Genomic DNA, 24,833 nt, shown 5'->3' on the forward strand with positions numbered 1-24,833 from the left:
CTGCTCTCTGCACATGTAGCTGCAGCACACATCGGGTAATTAACCCGATGTGTGCTGTACTAGGAGAGCAGGGAGCCAGCGCTCAGTGTGCGCTGCTCCCTGCTCTCTGCACGTGTAGCTGCGTGAGCTGGTAACCAAGGTAAATATCGGGTTGGTTACCCGATATTTACCTTAGTTACCAAGCGCAGCATCTTCCACGCGGCGCTGGGGGCTGGTCACTGGTTGCTGGTGAGCTCACCAGCAACTTGTGTAGCCACGCTCCAGCGATCCCTGCCAGGTCAGGTTGCTGGTGGGATCGCTGGAGCGTCGCAGTGTGACATCTCACCAGCAACCTCTCCTAGCAACTTACCAGCGATCCCTATCGTTGTTGGGATCGCTGGTAAGTTGTTTAGTGTGACTGGACCTTTAAGTGATCGACAGAGTATTTTAATGGTTGTGACATCTTTTAAGACTTATATATGTCTAAATTGAGTTGCCAGTAGAGATTATATATTTTTTTTTATATTCTAATTTGTATGTTTCACCGGATTTATTCCAAAAATGTGATTTGCAGAAAATCAATTTGTCGCAAGTTTCTTATACTGATAAACATTTCATTAAACAGAAACGATGTATAACACCCTCAGGTCTCCAATCACTGTATTGAATTCCTTCTGAGCTCATTATTGCAAACAGCCTTAGAAATGTCAAAATGACCTCACCATATGAATAGATGGTAACCATTTATAACCAACAGCTTATTTAACAACACACTGCACTAAAAACCATTTTAGTCAATTTTGCTTAAAAATGGTTGAAACACTATTCGTTTTGGGAAGGAAGATACCTGCCTTCCTTTGTGTTCATAGATATGCGGTACACATGGAAAAAGCCATGGCTTTGTCTTAAGGATTGGTGTCAAAGCTGTCCATGCTTGGGGAGTTTCAACAAGTTTGTCCTTTTCTAAATAAAGAAATTATAGCTTTTTCCCAAATCACCCAAACAATTATCTTTGTTTTTGTTCAGTAACATGACTGCTTAACAGATAATTAAAAAATTATCTATATTTGGATATCCAGCAGATGTTAACTATTTACAAAATGAAGAAACAATGGCATATTTTTAGGCCCTTCAAAACGTATCCCTTTATTTAAGGTGCAGAAATATGAGTGCTGTTTTGAAAGTAGAGGAGTCGGTGGAGCTATGGTCACAGGAAGCAGGAGCAGACTGTAGCATCAGCTGGCGTTAACATGTGATCCCACTATTAAAGTAAATGACTATTCAATGCTCACCACGCCCTTAATCCTGTCTACCTCTCTACACTAAAGCTGGCACCAAGAAGTGGGTGAGATTATGGGTGTGGGGAGCAGTGAATATTAATTTTCCTAATAGCGGCCAAACATGTTCACCACAGCCGCTGTCTTGCTACAGCAGCTGGGTAATCACGTGTGTCGACTATTAAATAAAATGGATACTCACTGCTCTCCATACCCATAGTTTTGGGGGTGGGGAGCAGTGACTATTAATTTTGGAATAATCATCAGTTGATATCAGTGTGACTGGGGTCGCATGGCAGTGACGTCATGCACTGCTCCGCTTACATGCTGAAGTCAGTTGTTAGCATCAAAAGGGGACGCCGCTCACCAGGGGATAGCAAAATAGGTGAGTATAATTGTTTATTTTTTTTATGTGTGCGGCATAACAGAAGGCATATAATGTATACCAAAATGGGCCCTTGATGGGGAAGCTATATTCCAGGATGGGGACCATATATAGCAAAATGGGGGACATACTTGTATGTACCAGAATGGGGATCATAAATATCAGGATGGGGGACATATGTACCAGAATGGGGGATCATATATATCAAGATGTGGGACATATACACCAGGAAAGAGGATTTATATATATATATATATATATATATATATATAAACACCAGGATTGGGATCATATATACCAGTATGGGGGATATATGTACTAGGATGGGATCATGTATATCAGGATGGGGAACATGTGTACCAGACTGGGGATCATATATACTAGGATGGGGGACATATGTACCAGAATGGGGATCATGTATACCAAGATGGGGACATATACACCAGGATGGAAGATATTATACTGGGATGAGGCACATATATACCAGGATGAGAGACATATATAGCAGGATGGAGGACATACCATAAATACCTGGAAGGGGCCCAGTATGGAGGACATTAGTACAGAATTGGGGGACATTACCCCCACAACAATATCAGCAGCAGATCTCCCCCATAGCAGTGTGTCTTGACCACATTTTTTGCTTACATTTTTTCCCCCTATTTTCCTTCTTTAAAGGTTAGGTGTGTCTTATGGTCTGGTGCATCTTAGAGTCCGAAAAATAGTGTTGTTTTATGTTTGTGTATTCAGAAGAGGATACACTTCTCAGCAGCAGTATAGTATAGCTATATAACATAATGGACAATGTGATAGAGCAGGCAAGGATATGTCTGGTAGCCAGCACTGGAAAGCCTAGTAGCAGCAACAAAAAGATGACATGATGGAGAAGGAGTAGATGCCTGGGTGATGTTACCATTATCACCAGGCATAGGTGTATGAAAGTCAGCAAAGATCCATGCCTAATTTATTTTGATGAATGTATGGTTTGCCACTCTTGTTGAGAATTTCCTGGTCCACTTTGGAGTGACAAAGCCACCTGTCATGTTGAATACCCTCTCTGACAGTACACTGGAGGCTTGACATGATGTATGCCTATAGCAAACTGGAATAGTTCTTTCCACTGGTCCAATCTGCTGACCTATAAATTGTATGATATCAGAGCTCAGGGTATCAACTGGAGAAAGTACAACATCCTTTTATGACTGAAGCTGGCTGTTCAGCTGATATTTCTCTGTTTGCTGCAGTGCGCCATGGTGGTGCAGTAGCATGTAAAACAATTGGTACATCGTGTCAAATATATTGTAGCCGCTGCTGCCTCACCCAGATCTAGCGCTGGCAAAGGCAGAGGAGTGTTGATACTGCATGCAGTGGAGAGGAGTCTCCTGGTCACCAGTGTGGTCGTCAGGTTTCCTCTTGGCAAAAGCTTCAACAAGCTTGTCGCAGGGAACACAGCTTATTCTGCAATAAAACAAATTTGAACTTCATTTTGGAAGCAGGAAGAATTCCCTCAATTGTATTTATATAGTAATGGTCTAAAAGCATGGCTATACAACATTTTCCTTTTCTTGATGGCAACGATATGCCTACCATTCAACAAGTATCCCAGCATGTAGCTTGCTTGAAAAAAAAAAAGGTCTTTATAAAAAAAAATGTAAGATGTCATCTGTAACTTATTGGTGTCACAAGCCAAAAACTATACTTTGTCAGACTAGTCTACTTTCAGTAGGAAGAATATTATTAATAAATTCATGGGATCAATCATTTCATAGTTACACAGATGCTGCAGCTCCTGCACCTCTCTCATCTCTATATCTCTTTTTCACCATATGTTATTGTTAAAAGACTAAAACTCTCATTTTCTACGTTCTTCTGCACTGCAGTAATACACAATAGTCTGTTTACAGGTTTTGCCACTCTTTTAGGCTTTCCTCTGCCTGTATCTAATTAAGAGCTGTGCACTCTGATCTCCTTTACCTAGGCTGTATACCCTATAATATTTTCCCTAATTCATCTTTTGTAGTGGCTATGATAGTACCTCCTAATTATTTGCTCTAGGCCATGTGATGTGATATCTGCAAATTATCATGGGGTCTCCAGTGGAGCCATTCCTGCCATCTTGTAATGTAGCATACCTGTCTTTGGAAATATGTGAAGTAGTGTCATGCATTTTTTTGGTCAATTGCAATTTGTTTGAATTTGCTCAGACCTGCAAATGTAATGAAATTCTACTTGAAGTCCATTGAACATAGATCAATGCCATCATCTCTAGTTGCCACACATTACGGAACATGTTTACTAGTCAAGTATCCCCCCCAGTTGATGTTTTGCTGAGTGAACTCAATCACGCTTGATCAGACGCTTGACACAAAGTTTTGTCAGTCTTCCCTCTTTTGATACTAATTTACAAACTCAACCACTATACTCAAAGTAAGTGATAGTGGCAATTTTCCACATTGTCAAGTTGTCACATATTGAGACTGCTGCTTAATAAACATCACAACTAAAAAATATTTAATAAGCATCTCAAGAGTAAAGTGAACTTTTCTTTAACACTACTCGTAAGGTTTTCGTCATATCATGTGAAGCTTTACACTTGGCGCATATACTGAGAAAACCTCCTGGAGTATATGTCAAATGTATCCATAAGACACCACCTGACAGTGCCAAAAAGTGTTCTTTGGCCTTTGGCCTCCACTGAACCAGAACAGTTGGTATTTATAATTAGTAGGCACAACAGTCTAAGATTAAGAAAAGAAAGTTTACTGTAATATATATATATATATATATATATATATATATATATATATATATATATATATATATAAATATATACAGCTCTGGTAAAAATTAGGAGTCCACGGAAAGATTTTCAGTTTTTCTGATTTTTCTCTTTATAGGTATATTTTTGAGTGAAACGTAAATTGTTTTTTATTCTATAAACTACTGACAACATGTCTCTGAATTTACAAGCAATACATTTTGCATTTATTTTCTGAAAATGAGAAATGGTCAAAATAACAAAACAATGCATTGCTTTCAGACCTCAAATAATACAAAGAAAACAAGTTCATAATAATTTAGAAAAAACAATACTAATAATGTTTTAACTCAGGAAGATATCAAAAATCAATATTTTGTGGAATAACCATGACTTTTAATCACAGCTTTCATGCGTCTTGGCATGCTTTCCATCAGTCTCTCACACTGCTTTTGGGTGACCTTATGCCACTCATGGTGCAAATATTTAAGCAGTTCTTCTTTGTTTGATGGATTGTGACTATCCATCTTCCTCTTGATTACATCCCAGAGGTTTTCAATTGGGTTCAGGTCTGGAGATTGGGCTGGCCATGACAGGGTTTTGATGTGGTGGTCTTTCATCCACACATTGATTGACCTAGCTGTTTGGCATGGCACATTATCCTGCTGGAAAAAAAACAGTCCTCAGAGTTGGGGAACATTGCCTGAGCAGATGGAAGCAACAGTTTTTCCAGGATAACCTTGTATGCGGCTTGATTCATAAATACTTCGCAAAGTTTAATTTGCCCAATTCCAGCCTTGCTGAAGCAATCCCAGATCATTACCGATCCTCCACCAAATTTCACAGTGGGTGCAAGAAACTATGGCTTGTACGTTTCTCCAGGTCTCCATCCAACCATTAGACGACCAGGTGTTGGGTAAAGTTGAAAATTAGACTCATCAGAGCAGATTACCTCTGTCCTCTATGGTCCTATTGCTCTGATTAAACTTTGAGAAGACCGTATGAATCAAGCCACATACAAGGTTATCCTGGAAAGACAGTTGCTTCGTTCTGCTCAGGCAATGTTCCCCAACTCTGAGGACTGTTTTTTCCAGCAGGACAATGCACCATGCCACACAGCTAGGTCAATCAATGTGTGGATGAAGGACCACAGCATCAAAACCCTGTCATGGCCAGCCCAATCTCCAGACCTGAACCCCATTGAAAACCTCTGGAATGTAATCAAGAGGATGATGGATAGTCACAATCCATTAAACAAAGAAGAACTGCTTACATTTTTGCACCAGAAGTGGCATAAGGTCACCAAAAGCAGTGTGAAAGACTGGTGGAAAGCATGCCAAGACACGTAAAAGCTGTGATTAAAAATCATGGTTATTCCACAAAATATTGATTTCTGAACTCTTCCCGAGTTAACATATTAGTATTGTTGTTTCTAAATGATTATGAACATGTTTTCTTTGCATTATTTGAGGTCTGAAAGCAATGCATTTTTTTGTTATTTTGACCATTTTTCCTTTTCAGAAAATAAACACAAAATTTATTACTTGGAAATTCGGAGACATGTTGTCAGTAGTTTATAGAATAAAAGAACAATTTACATTTCACTCAAAAAATCTAATATATAAAGCTGAGCATATAAAGCTGACTGTATGTGTGTGTGTGTGTATATTTATGTATGCATGTATGTCCGCTAAAGGAATCCGCACCGTCGCATTTACAATCATGAAATTTTGCACAGAAGCCTCATGTGACCCAGGGAATGTCGTAGGCTATGTTTTGACAGGAATATTTAACCCCATGCTTTACAGTTACTCTCCAAAAAACATGCCTCCATTAAAGTGAATGGAGCCTGGAACTACAGTTTATTAATAGCAGCTGTGATTGGTTGCTATAGGAACAAAGGACAGTGTTAGTATAAGAAGCTTATGTGTGAGGTAATATGATGTCAGTGGGGAGACAGATAGAGAGACAGACAGACAGAGACAGACAGACAGAGACAGACAGGGAAAGAGACAGAGAGATAGAGACAGACAGAGACAGATGGTGGAAGAGACAGACAGAGACAGATGGGGAACGAGAGAGACGGGGAAAGAGACAGACCTGGAAAGAGACAGATAGGGAAAGAGACAGACAGAGACAGGCAGACAGGGACAGAGACAGGCAGACAGGGAAAGAGACAGACAGAGAGACAGACAAAGACAGATGGGGAAAGAGACAGACCTTGATTGAGACAGACGAGGAAAGAGGCAGAGAAATAAGGACAGACAAGGAACGAGACAGACAGAGACAGGCAGACAGGGAAAGAGACAGACAAAGAGATGGACAAAGACAGACAGGGAAAGAGACAGGAAAAAGATACGGGAAGACAGACGGAGAAAGAGACAGACCTGGGAAACAGACAGACCTGGAAAGAGACAGATAGGGAAAGAAACAAAGAGATAGAGATAGACAAAGAAAGAGACAGATAGAGACAGGCAGACAGGGAAAGAGACCTTGAAAGAGACAGACCTGGAAAGAGACAGACCTGGAAAGAGACAGCTGGGGAAAGAGACAGACAGGGAAATAGACAGATCGGGAGACAGACAAAGACAGACAAGGAAAGAGACAGATGGGGAAAGAGACAGATTTGGAAAGAGACACACCAGGAAAGAGACAGATGGGGAAAGAGACAGACCTAGAAAGAGGCAGACCTGGAAAGAGAAAGACATGGAAAGAGACAGATGGGGAAAGAGACAGACAGGGAAAGAGACAGACGGGGAAAGAGACAGACCGGGAAAGAGACAGACAGGGAAAGAGACAGACAGAGAGACAGACAGACAGAGAGACAGACAAAGACAGATGGGGAAAGAGACAGATGGGGTAAGAGATAAACCTGGAAAGAGACAGATTTGGAAAGAGACAGACCAGGAAAGAGACAGATGGGGAAAGAGACAGATGGGGAAAGAGACAGACGGGGAAAGAGACAGACGGGGAAAGAGACAGACAGGGAAAGAGACAGACAGGGAAAGAGACAGACAGGGAAAGAGACAAAGACAGATGGGGAAAGAGACAAACCTGGAAAGAGACAGATTTGGAAAGAGACAAACCAGGAAAGCGACAGATGGGGAAAGAGACAGACCTGGAAAGAGACAGACCTGGAAAGAGAAAGACCTGGAAAGAGAAAGACCTGGAAAGAGAGAGAGAGAGGGAAAGAGACAGACAGGGAAAGAGACAGATGGGGAAAGAGACAGACAGGGAAAGAGACAGACAGAGAGACAGACAAAGACAGACGGGGAAGGAGACAGATGGGGTAAGAGACAAACCTGGAAAGAGACAGATTTGAAAAGAGACAGACCAGGAAAGAGACAGATGGGGAAGAGACAGACCTGGAAAGAGACAGATGGGGAAAGAGACAGACAGGGAAAGAGACAGACCGGGAAAGAGACAGACAGAGAGACAGATAAAGACAGACGGGGAAAGAGACAAATGGGGAAAGACACAGACCTGGAAAGAGACAGATGGGGAAAGAGACAGACCTGGAAAGAGACAGACCTGGAAACAGATAGACCTGGAAAGAGACAGACAGAGCAAGAGACAGACAGGGCAAGAGACAGACAGGGCAAGAAAAAGACAGGGCAAGAGACAGACAGAGACAGACACAGAGATAGAGAGAGATAGACAGACACAGACACAGAGATAGAGAGACAGAGACACAGAGATAGAGGCAGATAGACTGATACAAAGACAGACAGAGACATAGATACAGACAGACAAGAAGAGAGACAGACAGAGAGACAGACAGACAGTGACACACAGACAGAGACTGGGAGAGAGACAATTATTATCCCGGGCAATGCCCGGGTACTACCGCTAGTATACTTATAAAGAGAAAAATCAGAAAAAAATGGAAATTTTGCAGTGGTCTCTTAAGTTTTTCCAGAGCTGTATGTACTGTATATATATATATATATATATATATATATATATATATATATATATGATTACTTATTATACCCCGCATCCCCGCCAATCAGCTGTGTTTGGTCTCTACGGTGACAGCAGGAAACCGGAAATGCTCAGCCCCGCTGCTGCTCCATCTTCTGATAGTGGCCGTGGCCAGGTACTGCACATCCCCCTCTCATTCAGATCTGCTGCTGTCGTGACCAAAAACAGCTGATTGGCGGGGGTGCAGGGTGTGGTACCCTGGCCAATCAGACATTCATGACATATCCTAAGGATACTATATGGAGATAAGGTATGCACACCAGTGACTATGCAAGGGGAATACATGTAATAGCAGAAACTGCTGTGTGAATACTGACATGAAAAATTCAATAGCTATATGTGAGAATGAAATGTGAAAAATGGAACCTGCATTACTTGCCATGAACGTATGAACAAAGAGAAATTTAGCTACTGAATTGATCAATGCAATAGAGCCCCAACACTACGCCAAAGTATTTCTCTACGTTGGGGTCCCTAGCTTGTGTGTGTCCTCTCATGCAGTTAAAAAACTTACCGTGTATAAGAAGCTGAGACCCAGGCTATATATACGTATCATGTGGATTGGCAATAGGTGTGAGTGGGGTGGGTTCACAAACGAAAAACTACTAACAAATAAGGAATAACGTTTTTCGTTTGTGAACCCACCCCACTCACACCTATTGCCAATCCACATGATACGTATATATAGCCTGGGTCTCAGATTCCCATACACGGTAAGTTTTTTAACTGCATGAGAGGACACACACTAGCTAGGGACCCCAACGTAGAGAAATACTTTGGCGTAGTGTTGGGGCTCTATTGCATTGATCAATTCAGTAGCTAAATTTCTCTTTGTTCATACGTTCATGGCAGTAATGCAGGTTCCATTTTTCACATTTCATTCTCACATATAGCTATTGAATTTTTCATGTCAGTATTCACACAGCAGTTTCTGCTATTACATGTATTCCCCTTGCATAGTCACTGGTGTGCATACCTTATCTTCATATAGTGATGTTTTTTTAGGTTTTTGCACCCAGTTCAGACATAGAATGGAGTTCCAAACGTTATTCCTTATTTATATCCTAAGGATAGGCCATCAATATAAAAGTGGTGGACAACCCCTTTAAGCATACTGTGACTTATGCAATATTTTTTCTATTTTCTTTTTATTTCCAATTATATCTTGATTTTATAATTACAGAATTTTTACAAAATTCTTCCATCTACAACTTTACCTTAAGTACCTATATATTGCTTTCCATGTGAACAGATTGCATGAATTTGTACCTGACAATACACACTTGGACAATGTTTGTAACTGACAGTGAATTATCCGGATGGCAGATATACTGTACAGAGAGATGCATCATCTCTACAGGCTACAAAGAGTCAGAGTGTAACGAGGCATGTAGTTATTGCAGCAAAGTGGTGGGAGGTGAAGAGGGAGACTGGGGGTGGGGTAGACACAAGGGGGTAACAGCCGTGCCCCTACTGTGAGAAGAGACTGAGGGAATAGGGTAGCATGCCCCCCGAGAGCATTAGTGCAGCGGTAGTCTCTCAATTAGAGTCACCGTAATGAAATTAAAAGCCATTAGATCATTCACCGCTGAGGCCTGCAAGTTACCTACATGTCAAAGGAATTTGGCTAAGCCAACAGGATGAGAGGGGCCTCGTGAGCTAGGATGTCTCCCTTGTTGCAGTGGCTGGCGAGACTTGGCTTCTGCTGACGCCAACTGATATAGTGGCGATGTACATGTAGCCATCCATTTCTAATGACAAAGGAGATACTTCTTTACACTTATGCAATTGAAAGTATTAGATGTCTTATTTTTATGAGGCGCTCAGTGCAGCAGTAACGTTTTATTTTGTTTTATAGACGCTGCTTAGCTCTACCAAGTCTATACATATAAAGACATACAGTTTAACTCACTTCTATATCACCAATACTCCTCTTGCCATGTCTTTTTAATTGGACTAATTAATCATGTACTTTAACAATAGCACATTTGACATTTCTATGACATAGTCAATGAATTTATTAGATTGTAATTATCTCAGAATGTTCATTTATGCCAACAAGGGGTAAATCCTTATGTCTGACAAAGTAAGGATGACATCAAAGTATTTGGCCAACTATGCATGCAGAACAATGAGCACAGATACAATCTGAAATTGAAGACCTATTTGTCACAACTTCCATATTTGTGTTTCAAGTCTGTAATTTTCCATTGGAGAAAAGTATAAAGCCTATCATGTTGCCATTCTATTAACCTCCAGATATAAGGTTAAGCTGCAGGTTGATACAGTTGCAACACTGGACACCTTATTGAAAGTATGGCTACCGGGAGAAAATGACCTTTATTTCTCCTGGCAGTCGGGAGCTTTCAGTCATAGAGGAGTGCATGTAGCGGCTACAGTCATCGCATTGTGAGCTTGCCCTGACATTTTGAATGACAACTTGCTCTGAACAGATGTACTGTAGAGTGAGCTGTCAATCAATGTGTTGGGGTTAGCGTATAGCCACTATTCACTGCTTAGTGCTTACTGAGCAATGACTGAAGCCTTTCTGGTATGAAGCTGGCGGCTACCAGGAGAAAATAGTTTATTTTTCTTCCTGTAGCTGCACTTTCAGTAAGGTGGATGGACATCTGTATCTGTAGGTTAATAGCATTTGTGAAGATGACAGATTCCCTTTAAAGGGAAACTGTCACCAGGATTTTCCCCTATGAGCTGCGTCCACTATCAGTGAGCCCTTATATACAGTACTGTATTCCAGAATACTGTAGATAAGAGCCCAGGCCGCTCTGGAGAATGTAAGAAACACTTATAAAATACTCACCTAGGGGGTGATCTGGTCCGATGGCTGTTTCTGCTCTCCAGTCTGGCACATCCTCTCTGCAGTGATCGCCATCCTCATTCTTCTGAGGCCTGTGTGCATTATGAGTCCCATGTCATCCACACTATTCGGCATTGCAGTCCTGCGCAGGCGCACTTTGATCTGTTTGCCTCAGGGCAGATCAAAGTATTGTAGCGCGCATGTGCGGGCAGTCTTTAACCTTTTCTCGTGCCTGCGCATTACAGTACTTTGATCTGGAGATCAAAGTGTGCCTGCGCAGGACCGCAATGCCGGACTGGGCTGGATAGAAGGAGGATGCAGATTGCTGCAGAGATGAAGCGACGGACCGGAAAGCAGTGACACCCATCGGACCAGGCCACCTCCCCAGGTGAGTATTATAAAAGTGTTTTTTACATTATACAGAGTGGCCTGGGCACTTATATACAGTATTCTGGAATGCTGCATATAAGAGCTCAGTGGTGCTGGCCACAGGTTATAGTCGCCAAATTTGGTGACAGGTTCCTTTTAAGACTAACATTGTGCACACCAGTCTTAATGAGGGATGTGCTGGTGTAAGATGCACCTAATTAATTGAGAGGCACATATTACTTAATGAATTAGGCGCATCTTACAACGTGTGTGAAAGCCTACACCAAAAATGTTACTCCAGTCAGAAACAGGAATAACTTTTCTGTTGCAAATTACGCAACAATTTTTGATGAACATGTTAGGTAGACTTTACCATGCACCGTCCTGCTATATCTCTGTCAACTTCAAAGACCTGGCTTAAACCTGTGTAAAAATGCCAAAATTAGCAACATTTTTATGAAACTTAATGTTGCGTAAAAATATTGCGACATTTGAAAATGTTTTATGCCAGAAATCTGGAGACAACAACTTCATGAATCAGGCATCATGTCTTTATGGAAGAGGCCTTCATTACATGCACACCTTTTTTGACATGGTGAAATAAGCTTTCATGCTTTCTCTTTATTGCCAATATGTCTGAAGACTGAAAATTTGTACTCCCTTTTGTAATTGTATATAGAACATGATATAGTATACTGTTACAGGGGATGTGCTTTCAACGAGTTAATATTTCTTTTAAAATCTCAGAATTTCTTTCAAAGTCAACATAATTGCCTTGGAAGAAAGGGCAAAAGCCTATTTCTGCAGCCTGGCACCTAGCCCTAAGAATGGTTACTCTTCCAGATTTTGTAAACTTTATAGATTTTCCTATTCAGAAGTGGAAATCTTTGCAGCTCTATAAAGGGCATTGGTTGACATCAGTTAACTCTTAACAAAAAGACGATTGAATCATGTCACAGAATATGTTGAAAATTTATTATAGAAAATATCTTTTTCCTGTGGTTAATCACATCTCAGCTAACCCAGAATAATGATGATGTTTTCATCAGATCCACTAATGGTAGAGTAAATCTGTTGCCTCTATGTGCCATCTAATAGGCCTCCAATTTAGCGAGTAGATACTAATACTATAATGATTTATTCAGATCTAGTTATATCACTTTTTTAAGCAAATAAGCTCTAAATACAATGCCACATGAATAGAGGATATTCACATGCTAACATTGCTCTATCTGTACCAATAGTTACATGCCACAGGTAAACCCTACGTAGTCTGATCCTGACGTGGTATTTCCGTCAGGGGTCATTCACACATGCGTATTATACAGACGTGTGCTGTCTGAGTTAGAATTGGACTGCACACTGACTAATGTAATTCAGGGGAAACAGTTTTTTCACACACACACACACACACACACACACACACACACACACACACACACACACACACCAAAAAATCGCAGTATGCACTATTCTTTTCCATATCTCAGAAGAGACTCACCTATACAAGCCTATGGGTGCACTTAAAAAAAATTAAATCTCACAGGGATCATCTGTAAAACATCCAATTATTGTTATTATTAACTGAGGAAACTGTATTTTTAGCATTTGCATTAATTACTAATGTACGCAAATAGATCCAACAGGGTTGTCACACAAACATAAAATGCAGACATATGCATAGTACGTGGATGGCAATATGGATGAAAATGGTCATCTGATTAAAGCACATTCTTCCACATGCCATGTAGTGGACACAGCTATTAAGTGGAAGAAGGAGCTCTGGTTTACTGAAACCAAATTAGAACTTTTAGCGCTAAATGCAAAATGCTATGCGTGGCGGAACATTAACATTGCACATGACCCTAAAACTACCATTCCCACCATTACACATGGTGTTAGCTGCAACATGCTGTAGGAAAGCTTTTTTTCAGCTGGGACATGATAGCTGGTAAGAGTTGTTTGTAAGATGTGTGGAGCTAAATACAGGGTAATACTGGAGGAAACCTGATAGAGGCTGCAAAAGACTTGAGAACAGTCTGTATGTTCCCCTCTAGCTGGACAACGTGCAAAGCTGGTAAAGACAAAGCCCAAAAGACTTGCAGCAGTAATAGTAGTGTAAAGTCATACTACAAAGTACTGGCTCAGGGGGCTGAATACAAATGCATGTCACAATTTTCAGATTTATATTTTTAAAATATTTGGAAAATCATATATCATTCCTTTACACTTCACAAATACTTGCTACTTTGTGTTGACATAGCACATAAAATCCCTACAAAACACATTTAAATTTGTGGGTGCAACCTGAAAAAATGTGGAAAAGTTCACGAGGAATGAATACTTTTTCAAGGCACTGCAGAATCAGATTTCTTAAGGTTGGTTTGTAGACTGTAACACATAGGTCTGCATAGGAACTATAGACACAATTGTTTCATGTGTTATTTTAGAAACAGCAGAGTAATAAAAATGGTTACAGAGCTGGATATAAATACATTTATTGTATTACTTATAGGAAGCAGCTACTTTCACCAAAGTAGAAAAATAAAAGCCTGGGGTCACACTAGCATCGGAGCTTATCTAACAGAGCAGAAAACAGAACCCCTACAAGAAACAGATTTGTCTCATTTTGGTGACATGTCAACAAATGGACCATATTGTCATTCTAATGGTATGTGCCCATGATCAGGACTCACTGTGTCATGGACGCAGAGGGTCCTAACCTGCGGGGAAGCGAGTCTCCTCCACAGGAGAACGTAGGAGACCAGAGCTGCTTGTGCCCACAATCAGGGTTCAGTGCGCTGTGGTCTCATCGCTGTGTTCTCCCTATGTAGGAGGCATGCGAATCCGCAGCAAACAATTGACATGCTGCGGTCTGGAAACACGCAACACTTGTCAATGTCTGCTGCGGAAAAAACAAGCACAGTAGGCACAGGATTTCTAGAAATCCCATCCACTGTGCTTGTACTGTATAACGCTGCGTTTTGGACTGAGCTGAAGCATGCTGCGTCTAAAACAATGCAAACACTGATGCACCCTAATGCAAATAATAGCACAGCTTTATCCTCCACAATAGAATCTCTGATACGAGTGTGTACTTGGCCTCTTCTCCTGTAGGCTACATTTACATATCCAGATCGGTTTCTATTTTCATGTAAAAAGGACCGTTTCATGTGTCACCCATATTGCTGCCATTTTGCATCAGTGTTGCATCCATTTTTCTCATCAGTTTTTAAAATTTAAGGAATTAGACTTGTCTCAATATTTATTTCTCCATTAATTCAACAATGGGTTGGGAAAAAGGGATGAAACACAAATGGAAAAGTCTGAGTTTGATCCACAAAATGAATGAAAATAAGACATGTTATCAATCTCACAGACCGGACACAAGGATCTGTTTTTACAATGGATGTGTGTACGGATCAATGAAGCTACTTGGGTCTATGTTCTGTTCATTTAAAAAAAGGACAGAACACAGACGATAATAGTAAATATATGAATGTAGTGTTACATTGAAATGTTAGAAATTCTCAGTATATATTAATGACCTTACAAACAATTTAACTCTTAAGGCCGCTTTACATGCTGCGATGTCGTTGGGGTCACGGAATTTGTGACGCACATCCGGCCGCATTAGCGATATCGTTGTGTGTGACACCTATGAGCGATTTTGAATCGTCGCAAAAACGTACAAAATCGCTCATCGGTGACATGGGTGTCCCTTCTCAAATATCGCTGCTGCAGCGTGTACGATGTAGTTCGTCGCTCCTGCGGCAGCACACATCGCTCCGTGTGACGCCGCAGGAACGAGGTACCTCACCTTACCTGCCGCCGCCCGCTATGCGGAAGAAAGGAGGTGGGCGGGATGTTACATCACGCTCATCTCCGCCCCTCCGCTTTGATTGGGCGGCCGCTTAGTGATGTCGCTGTGACGCCGCACGGACCGCCCCCGTAGAAAGGAGGCGGTTCGCCGGCCACAGCGACATCGCAGAGCAAGTAAGTAGTGTGACGGGTCCGGGCGATGTTGTGCGCCACGGGCAGCGATTTGCCCGTGTCACACAACCGATGGGGGCGAGTACCCACGCTAGCGATATCGGTACCGATATCGCAGCGTGTAAAGTGGCCTTTAGGCTATGTTCACACAGGTCATTTTTGCTGCTTTTTTTGCATATTATTTTCATTGGTTTTATGCAAATACTTGCTAATAAAAAGCTGCTTTTTACAGTACGAGCAAAATCTATGAGAAGTGGCAAACTGCTGCATTTTTTAAAGAAGCTAATTTTTTCTATGTTTTTGCAGCTTTTTTCACCAATGAAAGTTAAAAATCACAGGTGCGTTTTTTGCCGCTTTTTTAGTGAATGAAACTAACTTTATTTAAACATGTAAAGTACACAAATGACACCAAAAACACAGCAAAAAAAACCCCCATAAAAACCTGCAGCTTTTTTACTACCAAGAAATCAGGTTTTGCTGCCAAAAAAAGCAACAAAAATGCCCTCTGTGAACATAGCCTTCCAGTTTAGCCATTAGTCCATTGAATAGTATCACAGTACTGTTTGACTCACATGGTTATGGAAGAATGTAACCACGTACGTGCTTTCTATTGGACCCTTCAGGATCGTCAGTGTTGGATTTGTTCCTTTCATTCTTTTCCATCAAATTAAGAACAAAAGGATAAAAAAGTCAGTTGCTAATTTAACTTGTGGTCTCAGGATCGAAAACATTCTGCCTTATTATAAAATGATAATATGGAATAATGTTGTGTTCTCTATTTTAGATCATTCTGAATTCCATGCACAAATACCAGCCTCGACTTCATATAGTTAAAGCAGATGAAAACAATGGATTTGGGTCCAAAAACACTGCTTTCTGCACCCACGTATTCTCCGAGACTGCCTTTATAGCTGTAACATCTTACCAAAACCACAAGGTAAAAACTTCTCGCTATTAACTTGGTTCTCTTACTACAAGTAATACTAAACTGACACTTTTGTGGCACACAAAAAATGGAAACAAATGAAGTAGCACAGCCGCTATTGCTTCCATCTGTCGGAAGAAGCAGAATAAGAAGCAACCATAGACCCTGATCTGCAAATGATCTCACTAATAAATGTAATGAGAAAAGATAAACACCCATTTGTGCAACTCGGGCTGGGCACTGAAAGAGTTAATGAAAACAGTTCCCATCCGCAGGTCTTTTTCGGAGCTGCCAAGCCTCTTAGGCTTATGCACACATTTTACGGGTTTCTGGAAAGATGCACAGCCAGCCAATCCTTTTTTCTTCACTAACATCTGTATATAAAGTGAACTATTTTGCCCATGTGGAGAAATGTTAAAATGAAAAAAGAAATAAAATAAAAGTATATACAGACCCCTGGAAAGAATTCTATATACACATATTAAGTTATAGTGGGAGGGGAGAATTATAAAACGTCTCTACTGTAGTCTGTATAGTCTGTAACTGGCCCAAAAAATGCACTTTTTATCTTAGAAATATGCATCAATATTCTCATATTTTCCTGTAATAGGACTTACACATGTTCTCAATTAGGTTTTTGTCATCTTGAGATGAAATGTTTTTGGATGCAACTTTTTTCACCACCAATTGCAGCAAAAAATCCCACTAAAAAACAACCTGAAAAGTGGAAATTCACGTTTGACCTTTAAAAATGTTATGTAAGTCACAGTATCAGTAGACATTTTTACAAATTTTTTTTATATTGAAATGGATACAAGATGTACTAATGGCTAGAGTGGAGAAGAGAATTTTTTTATTTCGCCTCTCTGTTACAGAGATATTATTAATCAAAGTATTTGGAGCTTAAAGGGAACCAACCAGCAGGATTTTCGTATATAAAGTAAAGTCCGTGCTATACTGCTGCTAGGTTGCTGAATCTAAGCATATCTTTTGTTCAGAGATTGGATGTTTTTATTCAGAAATATGTGCAAGAAAAGTTCCAGCAATGCACTGCTATTTGAATGACAGGTGCAACAGGAAGAGAAGATGTGGGTTGGGCTTTGCTATCTATTCCCACCCCTGTCTGTCTGACTGCACCGGAATTAATATGTATGACGGTGGCAGGGGAGGAAGGTCAGGCAGACAGACAGGGGCGGGAATAGGTAGCAAGACCCAACCCACATGTTCTCATCCTGTTGCACCTGTCATTCAAACAGCAGTGCATTGCTGGTACTTTACTTGCACATATTTCTGAATTAAAACATCTAATCTCTGAACAAAAGATATGCTTAGATTCATCATCCTAGCACCAGTATAGAACGGACTTTACTTTATATATATGAAATCCGGATAGTTGGTTCCCTTTAATGAGTCTAATGAGCAAAGTTTTTTTTTAAATCCAAGAGAGTGTTATCAGATAATTTTCACTGGGGGGTGTATTTGTTCTCCCTATTCAATTATTCAATTATGAATAGGCAGCAACACTCAAAGGAAAGAAGAACATGACCCCATCATAGGTGAGAGCAGGATTCTTAGCCATAATCACATCCATGTCTGCTGTGTTCAAAGCAACACTCCAGCCTTTTTTTTTTCAGCGCTGGAGTGGCGCTTTAAATCTAAGCCCCCTGCACTCTGTGTTATACTCACCTTTCGGCGTCTTCATCTGATTTCACCGTTGCTCCCATCAGTGTAAGGCACGTTGTGACCTGCTGGCAGCTTCAGGTTTTCATGGAGCACGCTGGAAGTCACAAATCAATGAAAATCTATAAAAGCCTCGTTCTTGCTCTCATAGACTTGCATTGAGTGCTTGTGACGTAACTTCTGACTTCCAGACAGTCAGAAGTAACAGAGCAGCACTGAAAAAGAATGAAAATGCCGGACAGTGAGTCTAAAGGTCGCTTTACACTCTGCGACATCGCTAGCGGTCTCACCCGTCCCCGTCGTTTGTGCATCACGGGCAAATCACTGCCCGTGGCAAACAATATCGTAGGTACATGTCACACGAACTTACTTTCCTAACGACGACGCTGTGGCCGGCGAACAACCTCTTTTTTAAGGGGGTGGTTCGTGCAGCATCACAGCGACGTCACACCGCAGCCCACCAATAGAAGTGGAGGGGCGGAGAGCAGCCGCATTCACGTCACTCCCACCTCATTGCCGGAGGACGCAGGAACACTGTTGTTCGTCGTTCCCGGGGTGTCACACGTAGCGAATGTGTGCTGCCTCAGGAACGACGAACAAACGAGCAACGATATTTTGAAAATGAACGACGTGTCAACAATCAACAATTTGGTGAGTATTTGGGATCATTAGCGGTCGCTCGTAAATGTCACACGCAATGACGTCGCTAACGAGGCCGGATGTGCGTCACGAATTCCATGACCCCAGCGACATTAGCGATGTCATTGCATGTAACGGGGCCTTAAGACTGGGGGCAGGCAACTTAGATTTAAAGCACCACTACAGCACTGAAATAAAAGAAATGCTGCAGTGGTATTTTAAGCATCTTATCATGGCTCTGCAGTTCTGCAGTGAGGTCAGAGTTGTGATTTTATCTGTACTAGACTTCTCCTGTGTGAGATGTAATGACACCCTGCTCTGATCTCACTGCACAGTGAGTACAAGCTGAGCACAACAGAGATAAGTGTGATACTGACACATCTCCGGACAGACATTGTGGGGACAGGGGCAGTACAGCAGAGGGTATACATGCTGGAAGAGAAGGAAAGCTGATAGAAGGATTTGTAATGTCACACAGCTAAACTCAGCTGTGCTGCCTCTCTCCTCACAGGGATCTTAACTGAAAGTTATCTGTGGAGATCAGGGCTGTATCATTATATACCATATACTGAGAAATCTGCTCAAACTTATGGTGGGGTGTGTTCTTTTTCTGCTGTGTTGCTGCCTGTTTATGATTGGTCATAGTCATACAGAGAGAAGAAGCACATGTTCCGTCCATCCAAGTAAAAACTGTCTGATAAACCCATTTGGACCTTAAAAGAGTTATAAAAAAGGTGCCAAACATTTACATTATTAATAGGGATGATCGAATATTGCATGAATAGGTCACCGCTATGCGAATATTCGATGCGCAATGTAAGTCTATGGGAAGCCCGAATAGTTGCTATTCAGCAACTATTCGGGTTTCCCATAGACTTACATTGCGCATCAAATATTCGCAACTAGTCGAATAGTGGCGACCTATTCGGCAAATATGGGAGTTGCCGAATATTTGAGGTAATCGATCATCCCTAATTACTAACATCTATGCAACAGAGAGGCAAAATAGAAAAAATAGATATGCAGCCACTATTAAATTATATGTCCAGTTCAAGATGAAAAATTTAATGATAGGTTCTCATTAACCCCTTACCAACATAGGATGTACCAGTACGCTGTATGTTGGCTACCTGCTTTGATGTGAGCCAACATCTTTCCCTGCACGTCACTGATCTGATCCGCTAGCATGTACCTCTAATGGGTGGATCAGTGATCAATTCAAGACTATTAACTAGTTAAATCCTGCTGTAAATTTGACAGCGGGATTTAACATGTGCAGGTGAAAAGTGTGTCATTTCCCCTCCCATCGGCAGCTTCAAGTCCCCTTACGTTGACTAGTATATACAGTAAAAAGTGGGGGAAAACAACATTTTAAAAGATTAAAAAAACAAAAAAAAATTAAAGTTCAATTTTTTTCCCCATTAAAAAAGTAAAATAACTCAAAAGATAAAAAATACACATATTTGTTGTCGCCGCTATCAAAATATAAAACAAATTAATCCAGTCAGTAAAGGGTGTAATGAGGAAAAAATCAAAATGCTAGAATTAAATTTTTTTGGTCACCGCAACATTGCAATAACATGCATTAAGAGGAGGGTTTTATTTAAACAACTTTGAGGTGTTTAATATGCTTCAATCACTTCTTGTTGCAGTTGTTAGCGCTTTTGTAGAGAAAGAAAAACACAATTGTGTTTTGATTTTTTTTCTTCTCTACGCTATTTACCTATCATCAGCATAACTAACCTTATATTTTCATAGCTCGGACTTCTCTGGATGCAGTGATGTCAGATATGTATATGTTTTAATCTTTTCTTATTTAGTGAAAATCACAAGTCTTCTATGATGTTCTGCCACAGGCTGGACTGATAGAAGGCATCACGTGATAGGCATGGAGGGCTTCAGCCAGCCCTTGGCTATCATAACGACCCATAGACTCCCCGTTATCTCGTTGCAGGGAGAAAAATGGGGAGATCGCAGTGCTTTAACATTGCAGTCAGTGATTGACATTTAAGAGGTTAACAGATATGATTGGCACACCAATCACTGCTGTTAGAGGCAGTTATATAATATAGCTGGCATCTTGCCTCCGTGGTGTGGGCTCTGCTTCTGACCCCGCTCCAAAGTCCCTGGCATACTGTATTACATGCTGCATGATGAATCCATTAGGGAGCATGAAGCGGTTAATTGTTGTCTGAGGAATGTTCTGCACTTGGGTGTACCAGTTGATCTCAAATGCTGACCAATGATGTCCTAGATGTACTTGATGAATGGAGAAAAGGCTCTACCACTAGTTCCACAACCAAATCATTGTCATGACAAACTGTACATCATGTCACCCCACACCATAACCCTGGGTGTAGGACTGGTGTGACAATCCATTGTGAAAGCCTCTTCATGGTGTTGCCTACATGGTCTTAAGACCAATCTCCGGCTATCATTGCATCCAAGACAAAAGCGAGAGCCATTGAAGAAGATAGGCTTCCATTCCAGCCTTCATTGACAACTTGCTCTGCATCATGATAGGTTTTGTAAGCAGTGGTCAATGAAACACCTATATCTGGACATCTGGTTCATAGCAAAATGTCATGCAGATGTGGCGCCCTGGACTAGCCAGGTCGTCACAGGTACTACAACATACACCCCCCACCCCGAGACAGGCACATCAGCCAGACACAAAATCCTTGTTGCCTCCCTCCAGGGGCTGATATCCACACCAGGTGGGATGGAGCCAGGCGGTTGGCCCCACCCACTGAGGAGTTCACAGTCCTGGAGGCAGGAAAAAGGCAGTTCAGTACAGTAGAGTGGAGAGTTCAGTTAGGGAAGTGGGAGAGTGAGGAGCAAACTGACCATGTCCGGGTGTGTGGCCCGGGTACCAAGAGCAAGGTTGGCAGACGGTGGTGGCCGTCTGCAGGAGAGGCAGATCAATGCAGAACCGTAGGACCCGGGACGGGCGGTGGCTCGCCGATACCGAACCGGGGAGTGAAGTGAAGCCAGCACACACAGGCAGGGCCAACGGACCCCGACCAGGCTTGGAGTCGCCATTAGAGGTCAAATCCGTCAGTGACCGGAACCCCAGGGGTTTTCTAACAGCCAAGACCCGATTGAAGGCAACCGTCCGACCAGTAGAAGGAAATACAGCTACCGCCACAGCTAGAGTTCCAAGGGCCAGAGCCTGTGGGCAAAAGGGCTCCTCCGGCACATCTATACGCTGGGGAGCGGGTTACCGGTGGGAATCCATCGGGACCGAACATACACAAAGGTGCAGGGAAAGGCAGCCACCACCAACCGTCCGGGAGAAGCCACAGCAGCCGGCTGCGGGACCCGTCCATGCAGCCGTTTGGTTTACCAGAGATTTTGCGTACATTTGTGGCTGAGTGAGTACAACCGTGCCATCCGGCACCGCGCTACGCAGTCCAGGCGACCCTGCACCTCACCAACCCTGCCTCCCCGTCACCTCACCGGGCCCCGGGACCACCAACCCATACCCACGGAGGGGGAAAACAACATCCCAGCTGCTCCCTGCCATCGCTTCCGGGATCCCCGTCACCAGCAGCGGTGGTGCCCAACCTCACCACAACCCGTGGGTGGCGTCACGGACCAAATCCCCAAACCAAACTACCCCCATTCACTCATGGGCGAGGAGCGCCGCTCGAGTCCCCGGATCCGGCCCACCGCTCGAGCCACCAAGCAGCCATCGCAGCAGCGCCGGACCCGAGCGTTAGCGAGCGCAGCGCAGCGGCGTCCCTCCCCGCCCGCAACACAGACACTTTCTGATGGTTTGTGTAGACACTATTTGACGCTTTAAACTTGTTATCTAAAGTCCAATTCCACTTGCAGCACACAATGGATCAATCTTGGAACCAGTGGTATGGCTCCTTCTCCACAGTGTCCCAAAAGTCATTTTTCAATGTTGAGGAGTGTATATATGAAAAAAAATGCATTATAAAAGCCATTCTCTACAGGGATCATTCTCATTTCATTAAGTCAAAAGAATTTATTAAATGTACAACACATTTTCTTGTTATACAAGTCATTAAAGTACCACTCCAGCATTTTTTTCGCTGCTGGAGTAGTGCTTTAAATCTAGGTCCCCTGCCATCGGTCTTCTACCACCCTATAGCATCTCCCCTTTCACAGACGCTGCACCGATCCCGCAGAGCTATATTGTGACCTTAAATTCTGACTGGCTGGAAGTCAAAAGTTACATCACAAGCTCTTAATGCAAGTCTATGAGAGCCAGAACGAGCTTCTCATAGAGTTATATTAAATTGTGACCTCCGAGTGCGATCCATGAAACATTCGAGCTGCCGGCAGGTCACAAACTGATGAAGACTGAGGGTGAGTATAATACTAGGGGCAAGCTATTAAGATTTAAAGCATCACTCTATCCTTGAGATAAAAAAAAATGCTGGCATGGTGCTTTAACTACTTCCATTTGTTGTAAAAGCCAAAACACTCATTGATGATAAGATTAATCTCAGTAATTGGGTTTTTCAGAAAGTAGTATATATTCCAGAGTATTACTAAATGTATATATACTCTCTCAGTAGTGATACTATATGTTAATAAACGTATCTATTTGGAGTTTATAGCTTGTGAATATAAAAATCTGTTCTGATGTTTTCTGATTATCATATTATCAATCAGGTTTCTGAAAGCCAGACCTCCAGAACTCTTTCATGAGAACCTGTCATCGGGATTAAAGTTAAGCCGTGCCCATAATGGCCCTGTTATACTGATTTCATGACTACCTGTAGTGAAAAGGTTTTGTACATCAGCTTCTTCATCTATTGGGGCGTGATTGTAGGGCAGTACTGTGGGTATGGTCTCCAGCTCTGCCGTGGCCCCTCCGCATTTGTATGAGCCTCTTTTTTACATTCTCGCACTAACACCTCCCTGGCTGCAGGCAGCGCTTGTGCTCATTTTTCTCCTGGCATTTTACAGCAAAATGGCCCCAGAGGCGGTGCATGCTCTGATGTACCACTATTGGTCTGCAGCAAAATGGTGTCAGTAGTGGTGCAGGCACAGATGGGAATCTCAGCTCTACAATTAGCTGAGATTTCCATCTGCGCATGCGCTGCCATCAGTGCCAATTTGCTGACGACCTCTGTAGGTTAATCTGAACATGTGCCATCTCTGGCGCCATTTTGCTGGAGAATGTGCAAATGAATGTGTGCAAGCTCTGCCAATGGAAAGTGCTAAAATGGAACGAAAAGCTCATACAAATGCGGAGGGGCCACAACAAAGCTCCCACACCCACAGTCCTGCTCCGATGCACGAAGAAGCTGATGCACCAAGACTTCTAAGTAAAGTACGGTAAGTAAGGTAAATTAAACAAGAACCACGCTGTGGATTTTTCACTACAGGTTGCCATTAAATCAGCATAAAAAGGCCGTTATGGCCATACCTTTACTTTGTCAAGTTAAATCCTGCTAATATGTTCTCTTGAACTGTTTATTGGGGGGATTTTTTATATTGTTTATTATTTGTAACAGCATCAGGTTTTCCCTAATTGCCTACATAGGACCTTCTGAAAACACTGCATATCTACAGACTATGCTTTAAACATGATAGTGATGAGACCCCACCTATTGGGGAAACACAATTCTTTCAGGTAAGAAGGTCACCACATTCAGACAGAGATTGCATGCCGAGGGCTGTACATACAGCAGCAAGGACATTTCAGACATTTATGATGTATCCCATGGTTATACCTTAAATAACTATGATAGGAGAACTCTTTTAAATAATAAAAAGTGCTGTATTTAACTTGCTGTATTTCTCAATCTATTCTAAAGAATATATATAGGATTCAAGTTCTGAGTTTATTTTCAACCAATCTGTTTATTAATGTAATACTCATCTTTTAAACAGATAACCCAGTTAAAGATTGAAAATAATCCATTTGCCAAGGGCTTTAGAGGAAGTGATGATATGGAGCTCCACCGCATGTCCAGAATGCAAAGGTATGTTTTTATTATATCTTCTTGTGTATATTAAAGAATAACAAAATAGAAAAGGCAACT

General features: G+C 41.9%; 1 protein-coding gene across 2 annotated transcripts in view; it reads left to right on the top strand.

The window, feature by feature from the left end:
* TBX5 (T-box transcription factor 5) overlaps positions 1–24,833 on the top strand; it is a 96,829-nt gene that overhangs the window by 50,780 nt on the left and 21,216 nt on the right. For both annotated transcript variants that reach the window (XM_075341703.1, XM_075341702.1), the window contains exons 4-5: positions 16,348–16,500; positions 24,682–24,773. In XM_075341703.1, coding sequence (XP_075197818.1) covers positions 16,348–16,500; positions 24,682–24,773 — 245 coding nt within the window. The remainder of the gene's footprint in view (positions 1–16,347; positions 16,501–24,681; positions 24,774–24,833) is intronic.

Source organism: Anomaloglossus baeobatrachus, chromosome 1 (assembly GCF_048569485.1).
Source record: "Anomaloglossus baeobatrachus isolate aAnoBae1 chromosome 1, aAnoBae1.hap1, whole genome shotgun sequence".
NCBI classification, from domain to species: domain Eukaryota; kingdom Metazoa; phylum Chordata; class Amphibia; order Anura; family Aromobatidae; genus Anomaloglossus; species Anomaloglossus baeobatrachus.